Source organism: Sprattus sprattus (genome assembly GCF_963457725.1).
Source record: "Sprattus sprattus genome assembly, chromosome: 5".
Classification (NCBI taxonomy): Eukaryota; Metazoa; Chordata; class Actinopteri; order Clupeiformes; family Clupeidae; genus Sprattus; species Sprattus sprattus.
The window spans coordinates 3028032-3043827 of record NC_137924.1 but is presented as its reverse complement, the minus strand read 5'-3'; the positions used below and the strand labels follow the sequence as shown (position 1 = coordinate 3043827).

The following is a 15796-nucleotide window of genomic DNA, read 5'->3' as shown; positions in this document are numbered from 1 at the left end:
TAGCTCCGCATAAGAAGCATTGGACACCACTCATGTCTCTCCTCTCCCATGGTGGTATCTGCTGTGCCTGGGATGCATCATGCACCTGTGAGGCGGTGGGTTGTGTCGTAACTACTACCCCAGTTGTGGCTGAAGCCATTTCAATCTTCTTCCCTCCTTTACCACATTGTACCACAGTGTAGTCCCCAAAATGACTGTTTGACCCTATAATTCTGAAATCTTTCTCTTGGTCTGCCATGACTTAGTCCTACTATAAGCCCTCCTAGAATGTTCTGTTTTGTGGTGTTACAGATATTATTTTAACTCCTTCTTCACCAGGGTAGTGCCTTAGAGTGTCGCTCCACCAATCAGAGAATGGTTTGATTATTCTATAATTACCACCGTTTGTTCGTGGCTTTTCTATATTCATTCACAAATTTCTCCAGACTATGAATGATATCTTTTACCTCCCCTCGTGTTGTTTATCGGAACTGGTTATGATCTTATAACATTCCCTCCTTTCCCTGAATTTATACAGGGAATAAATGCAATAAATGCAAAACACAACAGCTGTGGGTGTAAGTCCGCTATAGTCCTACACCTACCCACATAAAAATTCAGAAAATAAGCTGTAAACAACTGTATTCTCCACAATGAAAACCGCTTGTAAAAGAGAAAGCGCTAAGGTGTATGAAACCTTATTCTACCGACTACCGTCTGTTAATAAGAAGACGCTAAGGTGTATGAAACCTTATTCTACTCAATGACTACCGCCTGTTAATAGGAAGGCGCTAAGGTATATGAAACCTTATTCTAGCGAGACTGTCGTCTTCAGATCAGGTCTTGTCAGAGGGTTTGCGTGCTGGGCTGCTACAGTTATATCACCGGTGATATAAGTCTATCTGTACCAGTGCTCCACCGCAAATTGCCACTGACTCACTGACCAAGCAGTCTCTCAATTTTTTCCAGGCGTGCGGCCTATGCGGCCCTCTCGTGCACAAAGCCTTACTGACGTCTCAGCATGTAATACTCCACCCACTCGCTCACTCACTCCACTCCAATGCAATACCAACAATTCTACTGCCTGTCTTACAATAAGAACACACAAAGCCAATCAATGTGTACTTTTTCTGTAAATCACAGCACAGCAATGTAGTCATGCAGATTCTTTGAGCCACAAGATATCATATATTCACTCTCTTGTACCTCGCCCGTGTTATTCAGCTCTGACAGTCAAAAACTAACTATGAATGATATCTTAACTATGGACATTTAGTTAAATAGGCTGTCCTTACCTTTTAGTTATATATAGGCATGCCTTTTTGACTGTCAAATCGAATTCCATGGTCCCTCCTGTGCCAGCCTCGTGCCGCAGGCAGGGAAGCTGCGCGCCCTCACGGCGGGTCCTCACGCTCGGGGTCAAACCAGCTGTAAGATAATTATTTCTTACACTATGCGTTTAGTTCGAGACCCGGTGAAGAACGCCAGCACGAAGGTTTTGTTGTAACAAGGTAGAGCTTTACTTGATAAGTTGAAGCACAAATACAGTTGAGTTCACAAGACAATTGCATCCAGTAAACACAACAGGAGACTCCGGAGTTCTGATCTGTCCTAAAGAAACAACAATTCTTATAGTCCATTTCACACTGATGTCATTTCGTGGGCCCCTCCTGTGCCAGGTGGTGTCATGGGATCTATGACATGGTTTATCTGCTTGTTTTTCAGCAAGAGGACAATTTACGTGTGAAGGTCCTGCACCTCTGTTTCTCACAACCTAGCTGACCATCTTATCTCTCTAGAGACATACTATGTATCATTGGCCACATTCTCCTGTCCAGGCCTGCTAGAGAATCTGTGGCTAGTGACCTGACCTTACCAGGCCTGTTTTCACTTTGGTCTCTGAAAAACAGTTTAGAGATGAAACCTATTCTGCCTAATAACCCTATACTAAACTGATTTTATCTTACACACTCCAGATGAGAGACTAAATGGCCTCCATATCTCTCTGAAGAGGATTTCTCCAGTTTACGCTGAAACACTCAGGGATCCTTTTAGAGTTACTGTGAAATTAACTCAACTCAATGTGACGAAGCTACAAAACCAGTAGAGCAAGTGTACTGCATTACTCACACTGAAAGCTATTCAGGACACGAAGAATGATGCTATTGCTTAATCATGACGCAGCGATCCAATTTTGTTTCAGGAAGGAAAAATGGAAAATGTTTGCCTGGGCACAGGTAAGAGACTTGGACAACTATTAATAATGGTTGTTTGTGTGTGCGTTCATGCATTTGTGTGTGTGTGTTTGCATGTGTGTGTGTGTGTGTGTGTGTGTGTGTGTGTGTGTGTGTGTGTGTGTGTGTGTGTGTGTGTGTGTGTGTGTGTGTGTGTGTGTGTGTGTGTGTGTGTGTGTGTGTGTGTTTGTGTGTGTGTGTGTGTGTGTGTGTGTGTGTGTGTGTGAGAGAGAGAGAGAGAGAGAGAGAGAGAGACAAAGAGAGAGAGAGAGAGGGCTTATGTGAGAGATTATATTGGAAATACTTTATTACAATACAAGACCACTCTCTCCCCCCCCCCAGTCAGTTTTTCTCTTGGTGGTGATGTCTTACTACCCGGCTTCCGGATTCCTGTACCCGGTGTTGCTGCCATGGAGATCAGGTGGTTTAAGGGAACAGACTGTATCTGCCTGTACAATAATGGTCATGTGACTGTGAAGGAGGACTATGAGGGCAGAGTGAGTATAAACACTCGGAGAGGATACCCGACCCTGAGAATGAGTGGGACAAACGAGACAGATAAAGGAGCGTACATGTGCCAGGTCATCAATGGAGAACACAAGATGGAGATAAGAGTCGGGTTGGTGCCAGGTATTGTTTCTCTGTTATAAAGAGTTCAGCACTGTCAGTCATGCCATAGACTAAACCTGCTTTCAAACACACACACTTTTTTTGGTGTTAGAATACAGTTCACATGCAGTAGAGTTGAACACTTTACACGGTGATGTGACACATGGGGCTAAAGAGCTATCATTTGTCACATGTGTTGGTGTAATGTGTGAATGAAGATTGTGTGTTAATAACTTCTGCTTCTGGTTTCTTTAGAGAGAGCGCCTGGACTGCTTCAAAGTAAGTGCCAGAATGGATTTGAGGTTTTTGGGTTTCAGTAGGAGGAAGGAAAATTGGTGTGTTAATGTCTTTACTGGCTATTAACTGCACTGTATATAAACCACACTAGAGTATTTTATCAAAACACAATGCGCCTCACAGAAGGAAAAGGGGTTACAAACACTTGTAAAGAGACACAGATAAAAAAAAAGCGGTATAAAGTCGATCCGCACAGCCCTCAGTGTAGTTATTCCCTACTCACACTGTGCCTAGAATAAGCATGGAAAGAGAATTAGGTATGAATTCTCATTCCATGATTATTATGACTAGGATATTCATGATAACAAGCTATTAAAGCCACTGTTTTATAGTAGTACAGTGGCTTTAATAGTTTGTTATCATGAATATCCTAGTGGTTATGCTGATTGTTAGTATTCTACTTGTTATTAGTGTTATTATGCATTGGTTAATGAAGTGTTCTACACGGGTTGTTAATACTATACACACAGGTTTTTACACATTGGTTAATTAGTTTTTCTGTTCACATATTTTCGACCACATTTGCTATGCTTTCTATTTGCTAAACTATCTAAATATCTAGGTAGCTAAGGACACTTCTTATAATCTTCAAAGTTTTAAGAGGCAAAAGTTCAACTCGCATGAAATGATAGCTAGTTATTTAGCTGATATTATAGTTTCCACGATTTAATTCAGAGGTATAATAGGAAAAGGTAGAAACCCTCAAGGTGTCTGTGCAGCTTCATGTTTACAAGTTCTTTTTCACACGTATGAACTCGAGCTTGTCACACGCTAGGAACTTCAAATTGTTAGGGTAGTTCCCTAAGTTTATGATAGCTGGGATAGCTAAAAAGGTCCCCTTCTTCTATGAGGTGTGTGTGTTCCTGGTAGCTAGGATAATTAAAATAGGTAGCAAACCTCTGGATGCCTGTGCAGCTTCATATTAACACAAGCTCATATTCACTTCACATTAAAATTAGTTAATATTGCACACACTAGCAACTTTGAACTCTTACGACGGTTCCCTTAGCTATAGCTAGACAGAGCCATGAGACTTTGCACACCTGTGGTGTTTTGTGCTCCATAGCATCCTTTTAAATGCAGACTGGTAGGAATATACAACACCCCTTACTTTATCATTATGGAAGAATGAATGAGACAGATTGTGAATGAAAATGTGTTGTTTGACTGATGTTTATCATAAGTGAAAGAGGGAGAGAGACCCATTCAGGTTCGCACGTTCTTTGATCTGTGTGCGTTACTAACTACCAGGCAGAAAAAAAATGCATTCCCATGTTTATGGGACACACCCGAGTATTAACTGCACGCCTGCAGACATTTAGCAAAATCAATGCATGGTTTATAGTTGAGCAACATACGGTATAATCGATTTCCTATAATCTAAATCTGAAAATAATTTAAATTGTATTTCAGCTAAATCATCATAGACAAACTACACCCACACACACAAACACACACACACGTTATTGTTGTATGGTTAGTGTGTTATTACAAGTGCAGAGGCTGACTTTGTGTTGTTGTCATTTGTGTTGATATTGGGAGTTTTGAGTGTTAATTAGTCATAATTGCCACGCCAGTGATTATTTCTGCCTCTGATTTCTTTAGGTGTAATTTTCATGACAGGTAAGTACCAGAGATAAGATGGTGTATTTCATAAACACACTCACAGTCCGAAACACACACACACACACACAGACATACACAAAAACACACATATACAGACGCAGGTATCAGGCAGGAGTTTGTGTTTGTGTTTCTTTAGAGCGAGGGCGGTCATCATGGTCAAGGCCTTAGGGCCTGATTTAATAACATGCGACCGCTGCTTAATCTGCGCTCGCACATTAACACACAGTGTTTTTGCGCATTTCCCTTGGTATTTATCAAACCAGATTGCGCTGGGCAATCTGTGTTTACTCCGCCCTATATAGGGCCTGATTTACTAACTCTGCGACCGCTGCTTAAACTGCTGTCGCACATTAACGCACAGTATTTTTGCGCATTTTCCGTGGTATTTATTTAGGAAGAGAAAATGAAGGTTCAGCGTGGTGGAGATATATATATATTGGTTCACGTTCGCTCAATCACTGAACCTGATTCAATGTGTGCGCTGCTATATTGTTGTTCTGCCCGCCATCACCTACAGCGAGATGTTTAAAAGAACACGATTATAAAGAATATGCTATTGGTGGCATTAATGCATAAACTGTCTATTATAACAATATAGATGTGTACATGGCGAGGTTAATAATTTCTACATGGGACATGGGTTCACTACAATATAAATGGACGTGGGTGCAAGCAATGGTTCCGATTACGTTCGGAAAGTTTGCGATTTAAAAGTCCTGTTTGATGTCTCTAATTTCAGCTATGGCAGTGGGGAAATGTATTGACCAGTACACCGTAGCAATGCGTCGAGCACCTGGGTGAATATTTGGCTGAGTGAAGGCTGAGATATACCAACTGCAGATGCTATAACTGGTTGAAATTATCCGGAGGCCAATATTTGCAAATTAGTTTTAACAACTGATGGAATGGAATGTGATCGCTGGGTGGAGGGTTCGATGTCTCTCTGATCTGGTCCAATAATTGAAGTATTGCGTGGCTGGTTAACCTGCACCGTCTAATGATTGGTGGTTCGCTTAACTGAAAATGTGTTATATGAGTTGAAAAGAATATTTCTGTGCGCTGTCTCGGTCTTCTTTCTTCGCCTTGCTCTTATATCTGCTGTCATAGCCTATCAACGTTTTCAGACTCAATGGAGATGCGCTTCCTGGTTAAGACGTGCTTTTATGAGGCGGAGAATTAGCCCGCAAATCAGGGACGTGCGCTCGCCAGGCAGTTTTAGTAAATACCACGCAATACATCATTAGGCGCACTTACCTTCTCTCCTCCCATTAAATTGCGCTCCATGCCCACGTTCCTACCAGGTTTCCACCCACGTTTCTGTGCCCTCCCCTGTTCACACCCACAGGCGTTAATATGCGCTGCGCCCCCTTAGTAAATACCGTTTTATGTTTACGACCGCTATTTTACGCCAGAAATGGGCGCAATCCTGTTAGTAAATCAGGCCCTTAGTGTGCTTGTATGAACATACAAACATACACATACACAAGCACAAACAGATACACACGCACACACAAACACAAGTGTAAGTGGCAAGTGAGTACCGATGTCATCCCTATGTTATAATTCAACATGACAAAAACTGCTAATATTAAAAAACAATGCACAATTATGCCTGATGCACTACCTGATCCGCTGTTTTTTTTCAATATTCAATTATTTATAATGCCTTGTCACCGGTTAAAAAAGATTACCTGGAGCATTTAGGAAATGTTTTGTCAAATATTAAACATTCATCATTAAATCCGCTATAAGGCAGTTTTGCTTACAGGTATATTGTAGAGGAGGTTATAATATAGCAAACGACCCGAATATCATTACAAATATTATTGCTTGACTCATTACAGATCACCCCGCTCATCACAAGTCATTAAACCCCCAACATACACAAACACACAAACACACACACACACACACACACACACACACACACACACACAAACAAACATACAAAGAACCCACATTTTCATGATCAAGTACAAAACTACACACAAAAACAAGGTTTGGAGGGAGTGTGTTTTTCAGTCATATAACTTGCATTACAGCTTTTTCCAATCATTTTCACACTTGGTTCAATAACATGTACACTTTCCCAAAACACTTAACGTATCGAGCATACCAGTAGACTATGTGAACTTAACTGTGGATACTTGCCCCTATGCTTAGATACAAAATGCAGTCAATGACTACTTCTTCTGAATTCATGGCTACTTGTCTCAGTTAATGTTCACCACCAGCAAAATGCTGTCCAACAACAGCATTTTTTGTTTCAGCTCAAACCAGACACAATTTAGATCACTGTAGATGGAAGGGTGCTGTACTGTGTTTTCAGAGACAAATTAAATTATACACTTGAAATAGAATTTATTTTTTTATTTTTGCTGATGTATTTAGTTTACGGATTTGTTTTGTTTTGTTTGTTTGCAGCCTATTTACCAATCAAACTATACAACTGTATCTGCAAGATACTATACAACTGTACAACAGTGGTGCAGCACAGCATTTGCGTTGAAAATGTACACGTATGAAGGAAACATATACAGTAGTTGTAGTTTTTACTACTGCTGCATATGAAAGTCATGGGCCATCAATGAGACAAAGTGACCCAAAAAGGTAACTACAACACACTTGTAGGTGAAATTGGTATCATCCTCACGTGGGAGTACCAGACTATGTAGGTACCTTACCCTGTGAGCAGGCGCCGGTTGAATGTGGGTGCAATTGTGTGTAAATTGTGATACCGTCTAACTACAAACAAAGTTACCTTATAAAAAGTATGGATGAAGGTCATTGGAGTTCTAAATAGAAGAGGTTGGCAACGTCCATTCTTGTGCCACATTAAATAAACCAGCGTATATAATCAAAGTATTTATTTACACAATGAGAAGAAAATAACACACAATATGTAATATAGCTAAATGTAACTAACTAATGAGTTGAATGAGTACATTTATGTGTAAGAGAGAGGGAGTGTGTGTGTGCGTGAGCTTGTAAGCTCGGAGATGCCCTGTTAGGAGCTCGCCTGAAAGTGTGTGTGTGTGTTCCTTTGTCTGATCAACGTAGTTCCGTGTGCATGTGTGTGCACGTTCGTGAACACACATGTGATGTGGAGAAGGATGAGCCTATGTGCAGTATTCTCTTTGCGTGTGTGGCTATGTGAAGGCCAATGTATGTTATATTGTGTGATTATGATGCCATGTTAGAAGAGGGAAATGGTTAGTGATGCATGCAAGTCCCGATGTATCTGAGAAGCAATCACAATGATAACCCTTAGATGGTGTGGCGAAGCCAACTACCAACTAACAACTAACAATGAAAGTTTATATAAGTTATGTTCGGTAAACAAAACAGATAAAATATATGAACGATGGCATATGTGAACAGTCCTATGCTCTGTCAGATTGTGAATTGCTAGGAAAGCTAAATGCCCAGTTAATGTCAGTTTACCAGTCCTTTGGTGAAAGTTGTGCTGACACCCAGGAATTGAACCCAGGTCTGCTACTTGTTTTTGAACAACCCTAACCGCTGTACAGTTGATTTTAGAGGTGGATAAAATTTGCTAAATATTCAAGGCAACGGAGAATATGGTAGTACTGTCAATTCTAAGTTCATAAAATGTCACCAGGGATCAGCATTAGGGCTGCAGGACACTTCTGGTTGTAGTGTCATGTGATGTTGTTTCACTTACTGTACTGGGAAAGAAAAGTTTCTGCACACTTTGTTGTGCTATAGTGTACCACAGAATATGTAATGTAGTATGAATTTCATATTTACCGTATTTTATTTTATATTACATATTTTATGTGTACGAGGTGTCATACGTTTTTCTTTCCTTTTGCAATGCAACACATAATATATTTTTTTTTCGCAATGCTTCAAGTTGTCTGTGTATTTTAGATCATTGTACTTTGAGTGACAAAATAGTGAGAACATTTGCTAAAGTTACGCCACAAAAACACTTCATACTTCACCCAAAAGTGCCTCATGCTGGTTGTAGTGCATTTTAACCAAAGGTTAACTGATATGCTGAGGTGTGTGTCTGTAAAGTCCACTTTTTGAGGTGTATGGAAAAAGTGTAAACATTCAGACACATGCAAACACTACACAACACACACACATGGTAATACTCAAAATATACCAAATAACTATGCACGTACACACACAGACACGTACAAACACATTGGGGAAGAGTTATATTTTTGAAGATAACACTTAACAGGCACTTGACATTTCATGTGTTGATGAAACGCGACATTCCTGCAAAGTTATTGCATGCTGTATGGAAAAATGTTTCTGCATAATGGTAGCATTTCTCACACACACACACACACACACACACACACACACACACAAACACACACACACACACGGAAGTGATGTGTGGTAACCTCTGTCTTATGTGATGATGTAATGTGTGAATGAAGATCATTCTAGTGTGAGTTTGTCTCCATTGGGACTCATTAATGATCTCATCTCACCTTCTGTTTTTAATTTTTTTGCTCTTTAGAGAAAGCGTTGATTTTGCATGGAGGTAAGTTGGTATGTTGGGTCTTTTTAGGAGTCATCAGGACATGGACATGTCAATATAATAATCTAATTTGAAGCTCGGCAGTTCACTGACTAATAATGGAAGGCCGGTAGCACTTTACGATAAGGCTCCCCTTAAAAAGGTTTATACATGGTTTATAATTAGGTTATTAAATAGGTTGTAATCACTTCATAAGCCACTTCATAAGCCATTAATAATCCTTTGTAAACAAGTTTGAACACATTTGTCAAACATCGATGCAGGCTCACTATTTGGCAAGATCCCCCATCTTGGCAACCCACTTTACAACCCACTTTACACTTTTTTGCCCCAGCAACTCCCTGGCCTACCCTGTCAGAATTTACTGTATAACATTATTTTATTTATATATATTATTTATATATTACATTATTATTGTCAATGTATTATTTATTGTATTATAAAGAAAAAGACAAACCAACATTTCACCTTGTATTTTACATTGTATTGACATTGTATTTGTTACAGATGTAACATACTGTGAATTACTGTTGTAATAGTTTCCCTAGCTTAATGCAGTTAACACATCAAGGAACGTGAATTAAGCTTTACTGGAATTTCAGATTATTTCCTTCAACTGAAGGATGTTTATCTATATAGGTCTACTGTAAATAGTGTCTGCTTCCAATGCAAAACAGGATCTAAAACAGAGAGAAAGAGAGAGAGATGAAAAGTACAGTATAGAAAATATATTTCATAATTCATTATATGCCAATATTAAACCAATGTGATGCTTTGAGGGCACAACAGTCATATCACCAATGAATTAAGAATGTTAGAAAATGCAATGTCATGTGACTTTCTGTATATACCACGCCTCTGGGTACCCAGAGCTTCAATATTTGAAAACAATTATAAAATATGTGTCTTAATTTGATCTAATGTTCTTAAAATTATGTGCTCAAAATGATTAGACCAACATGACAAACATTCAGGCCAGTTTCAATGTTTTAATGCAAGCAAAATTATCAAACACTACAGTTTTTAGTTTTTTTTTGCCTCAATAAATGATGAATTAGTAACTGTTTTAATGTGGATTGGTTTGTGTATGTGTGTCTGTTAACATAGATAAGTGTGTGTCTTGTCACGTTGGTTTTGACAGTGGTAAAGGAGATCACGCCTGAAGAGAGGCTGCAGATGGCAGAATCGGCCCTGTCTTGTGGTGAGTGTGAGCGTGAGCGACTTTGGCATATCATATTATCCAACATCCACTGGTATAATGTGTACCGATGAACCAAGAACTTGTCATCCTGCGATATTGACCGCATTGGTGCATGATGACTTGTTTGCATACACACTGTAACACATCAGAGGTATAGTGGAAGTGTCTGTGAGAGTCTTCATGGGGCCAGGAAGCCGGAAGAGGGAGAACTAAAGGGAAAAAACAGGTGGGAGAGAGAGTGGATTGCCTGCCGTCCTCTCAGTGATGTCAGCAGTCCGCTCAGTGATGTCTTGCATAGCAACATTTTACTTGCTGCTTCAAATTACAATGAATTTTCATTACAATAAGTGAATGGACCACTCGTGGAATGATATGAAAGATGTGCAGTTTAAAGTTTACCAATAGCACAATCACCCCTTATATCAATACTTCAATGCATATATATTATTCAATACATTTAAGGAATGTCACGTTAGTTTTCCAATGTATTAAAAAATCATTTTGTAGGCACCCATCAAGTAAAGTAATATAAATATAATGAGCCCAGACAGAGACATAAAGTAAACTGTATTTTTACGAGAGAATGGAAACAAATATTATATACAGATGAAATTACTGTTCTGACTGTATCTGAACTAGACAATCTACTCTGTCTCTGCTTCCATAGCCTGTCAGTAGATAACTGATCCCTCCGTAATCTACTCTGTCTCTGCTTCCATAGCCTGTCAGTATATAACTGATCCCTCCGTAATCTACTCTGTCTCTGCTTCCATAGCCTGTCAGTAGATAACTGATCCCTCCGTAATCTACTCTGTCTCTGCTTCCATAGCCTGTCAGTAGATAACTGATCCCTCCGTAATCTACTCTGTCTCTGCTTCCATAGCCTGTCAGTAGATAACTGATCACTCCGTAATCTACTCTGTCTCTGCTTCAATAGCCTGTCAGTAGATAACTGATCACTCCGTAATCTACTCTCTGTCTCTGTCCCAGCTTCCATAGCCTGTTGGAACATAACTGATATGTTACTGCAGAAAAACATACAACTAGAGGAGAACAACACAACACTTCGGGACATAGAAAAACAACTACAAGAGAAAGATGTGGAAATGGATGAAAGGAACAGACTTTTACAGGAGAAAGACAAACAAATAGAAGAGAGAGAAAACACAATCAAGGAGAGAGACAAGAGGATAGAGGACAGTGAAAAAATCTCCCCCAAAAAAGGGGCACAATTGGAGTTTCTTGGACAAGACAAAATTGAGCATCTGGAAGAAAAGGAATTGCAAATCAATGAAGGAGAAAAGCTGAAGCAAAAATGGAAACTTCTGGAGGAAAACCAAGAAAAACTGACAGAGATGGAGAAGCTGCTGGAGGAGAAAAACAAAAGGTTGGAGAAGACAAGACAACAACTGGAGGAGAGAAACAGTGCAATAGGCCTACAGACAAAAGAGATGGAGAGAGACACAGAACTTGGGAACATAACTCAACGAGAGAAGGAGAGAGAGGGACTACTGGATAACATGACTAGTGAGGTGGAGACCAGTAAAAGACTACTGGAGACACTTGAAAAGGAACTGCAGAACAGGAACAGCCAGCTACAGGACCTGAGAACCCAATTACAGGAAAAAGAGAAGGAGCTGGAGGAGAGAAACAAACAGCTGGAGGAGAGACACAGACAACTGGAGGAGAGAAACAGACAGCTGGAGGAGAGAGAAAGACAGCTGGAGGAGAGATACAGACAGCTGGAGGAGAGAGACAGACAGCTGGAGGAGAGAGAAAGACAGCTGGAGGAGAGATACAGACAGCTGGAGGAGAGAGATGGAGAGCTGGAGGAGAGAGACAGACAGCTGGAGGAGAGAGACAGACAACTGGAGGAGAGAGACAGAGAGCTGGAAGAGAGAGAAAGAAAACATGTTACCGGTGAGTCTTACATATGGCTTTAAGTCCTTCAGTATATTAATACAGAAGTGTATATTTTAACAGCAATATAGAGTGTATTAGTTGCTCTGATACAGAGGCCAACTGATTAAGTGAAATTAATTCCTTTTTCAAACTACTATTTATATATTAAACCCTTCACTGCATTCACAATGTAGATTAATGATGCTTTCACATACGATACTTACTAACACACATACGTTCCAGTTCCTGCCTAAACTTTAAACCCTCCGTCTCTATATTTATGTGTGTTGTTGCATCAGGAGGAGAGCCTCCCCAGTATCATTAAACCTGTCTTAGTCAGTGCTGTTCACAGTGTCAAACACTTCAGTAGCTACTACAGTAACTGAATGGGCTTCTGATCTAGTTTCTCTTTGTGTTGGACTCCTAGATCCAGATCCTCCTCACATCAAGAGAAAACACAGTTTCGATGCCATATATCCACACAGTAAGTCTTCTTCATAGTAGACAAATAAATTAATATGACAGGCCTTTATTCTATTACAATTGTAGTATTTTCTGAGTGTAGTTAATTTGCTGATATCAACTCTATTCCTGGATTAACGTTTCACTCTGCAATTGCTTATGTGCTGGTTTAGTACTGATTCCATGTGTGTGTGTGTGTGTTTGTGTTTGTATGTGTGTATCTATATGTGTTTGCAGTGGGAGGGGAGAGTCCTGGTCCAGCGCCCCCAGTGTCTCCTGCTGTGTCTGAGCTGAGGCTGGTGCTGCTGGGGGGGAGCACAGCTGGGAAGAGGGCAGCAGGAAACACCATCCTGGGCACAGAGGAGTTTGGGAGGCAGGCCAGCACACACACACTCACACACACATCCACAGAGACCCAGCACAGTGAGAGCAGACAGGGGGAGGTGGCTGGGAGACGGGTGACCGTGGTGGAAACTCCAGACTGGTTCTGCAGTGGACTCTCTAATAAGGACCTGAGACAGGACGTGGGTCTTTGTGTCCGTCTGTCTGCCCCAGGACCTCACGCCTTCCTCCTGGTGATTCCAGTGGAGCTGTCTGAAGGAGAGGCGAGGAGGATGCTGGAGACAATGGAGGATATGTTTGGGGAGAGCTGTTGGACACACACACTGGTCCTCTTCACCCATGCTGAGGGGCTGAGAGAGAGGAGTGTGGAGGAGTTGCTCCAGACAGGGAGCCAGGAGCTCCAGCAGCTGGTAGAAAAATGTGGGAACAGGTGTCACCTTCTCAACGTTAAGGACAGGCCTGATGGCACTCAGATCACACAGCTGTTAGAGAAGATAGAAGAGATGGTATCAGGAAACAGAGAGAGATTCTACAATAGTGACACCTACCATGAGGCAGATAAACAACTTAGAGAGATGCAGAGAAGGATACAGAAAGAACGAGAGTGGGAGGAGAGGAAACTGAGGGAGGAGAAAGAGAGAAGAGAGGAGCTTGATTCACATATGCAGGAGTCACTGAAGAAGATGGGGGGAGAGATTCTGCAGCATGAAGGAGAAATTAGAATATTAAACATAAGAACAAAAGAAATGGAGAGAAAGATGAAACAAGAGACAGATGAGGAGAAGAAGAGACAGATGGAGGAAGAGTTAAAGAGAGAAACTGACCGTAGGGAGGAGATGGAGAGAAAGCTGATCAGGGTGAGAGACAAGAGAGAAAGGGAGAGGAGAGAGATGGAGGAGAGACACAGAGAGGAGATGGAGGAGATGAGAGAGAGCTATGAGAGAGAGGCCAGGGCTGAAGTAGAGAGAAACCTCATGAAGATCATCCTTACTGACTGGCAGAGACACATTAGCCTCACCCAGCAAAAAATGGAAGCAAGGTTCAACAGCGGGATGGAGGAGAAGAACAGGGAGATGCAAGTTAGAGACCAAGAGATGGAGAAGATGAAGAGAGAGTACAACAGGCATATGGAGGAGAAGGACAGGGAGATGAAGGATATGAACAGAAGGATTGAAGGGAAAGACAGGGAGATGGAGCTGAAGCACAGGGAGATTGAAGTTAGAGACCAAGAGATGGAGAAGATGAAAAAGCTGTTGGATGAGGCAGATGCAGAGGAAATGAGACTGCCTCTAAAAGATGAGACTAGGTGGCAGAGAGTAGGGCTCAGATTTCAAAGGGGAATATCCACCCTTCCTGCATGGATCAGACGACACTCTTCTGGATGGCTGCTACACTACACTACAGGCAACATTTACTGTGACATTTTATCATCCTGAAGGGATTTATTTTTCAAAATGACCAGCAAAGTTTTTATAGACTTGTACAAACCAGCAGACTAAAGTTGGGCTTATTATTATTATTCTAAGGTTACTTCCTACTCTCCCCAAAATATGTCTTTTATAATATTTGTTCTTCCATTTTGTGTCTTCCACTGAAAAAAAAAGTCGCTTCAAGTTCTCAATGAATTTCCGTTACAGCAATGAAAGGACTGCCTGCAGAAAGATATGAAATATGAGAATCAGAAGCATAAAACCCGTTGCCAATGCCAGTGATCATTCATTGTTTTCAGTGGTCATTATCTAGAAATATGGGACCTGTGAACTTCAAATGAGAATAGTCTGGATTGCCGTGCTTGCACAGGCGGCAGTGCCAGACGACACTCACTAGACATTCAATGCATGGATCTTTCTGCAGCAATCTGAGGAGTTGTATAATAAAAGTTGTTACATTATATAGACTTATGGAAATTGTTACGACCCCTGGTGGCTTTGAGTAGGACGTAACATAAGGCAACAGGTTTGGGCAAGTCAGATTACAGTCACATTAAAGCCAGTACCCGATATGAAGCCAAGAAAGTATTTATTTACAGAAAGCAACAGAGGGATCAAGGACTGTCAGTGGCACCAAAGAAAACAACAAAAATAAACCCACCCCGCCATTATGAGGTATCTCACCATCTCTCACTATTAACTAGATCAACCCAGCTGTAGCTCCTTACTGGAAGAATGACTATTTCCTGATGATGCAGGGCAGTGCGTTCAGACCTATCCTGTGAAGTGAGGAAGGGTGTTAATTTGCACCTTTGCTTTTGAATAATTGTTTGAAATAAATATTTTTTTTATGAAACTTACAAAATGTTGGCTCTGTCTTTACTGGTTTTAGCTTTTGGAAAGAGACAAGTGTCCCTTCATATGCTGTCATTTGTGGACTGGCAGCATTATCATTGGAGAGCATTGCTGCAAGGTACATAACAACTAAACAAATGTCCCATCCTGGACTGCCCTTCCTCCAGGACCCCAGGAACAGTGGGCAGTCTTTAAGCGCCCGGGGACCAAGTCAAGTGAACCATCTGTCTGGGACTGGGACTAACAGGGGAGTGTTTTGTTCTTCCGCATGTTTTTCTGTTGGGGTTCATAGTGAAGGAAGCCCTTGTGAACACGGGGGGAACATGCAAACTCC

General features: G+C 41.0%; 1 protein-coding gene across 1 annotated transcript in view; it reads left to right on the top strand.

Moving 5' to 3' along the window:
• Positions 1–2623: 2623 nt before the first annotated feature.
• Positions 2624–15796, top strand: part of LOC308365571 (uncharacterized protein) — a gene marked incomplete at both ends in the record, with an annotated part of 27674 nt that continues 14501 nt past the window's right edge. The window contains 4 exons of the mRNA XM_080839040.1: positions 2624–2843; positions 10412–10471; positions 12801–12857; positions 13073–14493. Of these exons, the coding sequence (XP_080695166.1) occupies positions 2624–2843; positions 10412–10471; positions 12801–12857; positions 13073–14493 (1758 nt within the window). The remainder of the gene's footprint in view (positions 2844–10411; positions 10472–12800; positions 12858–13072; positions 14494–15796) is intronic.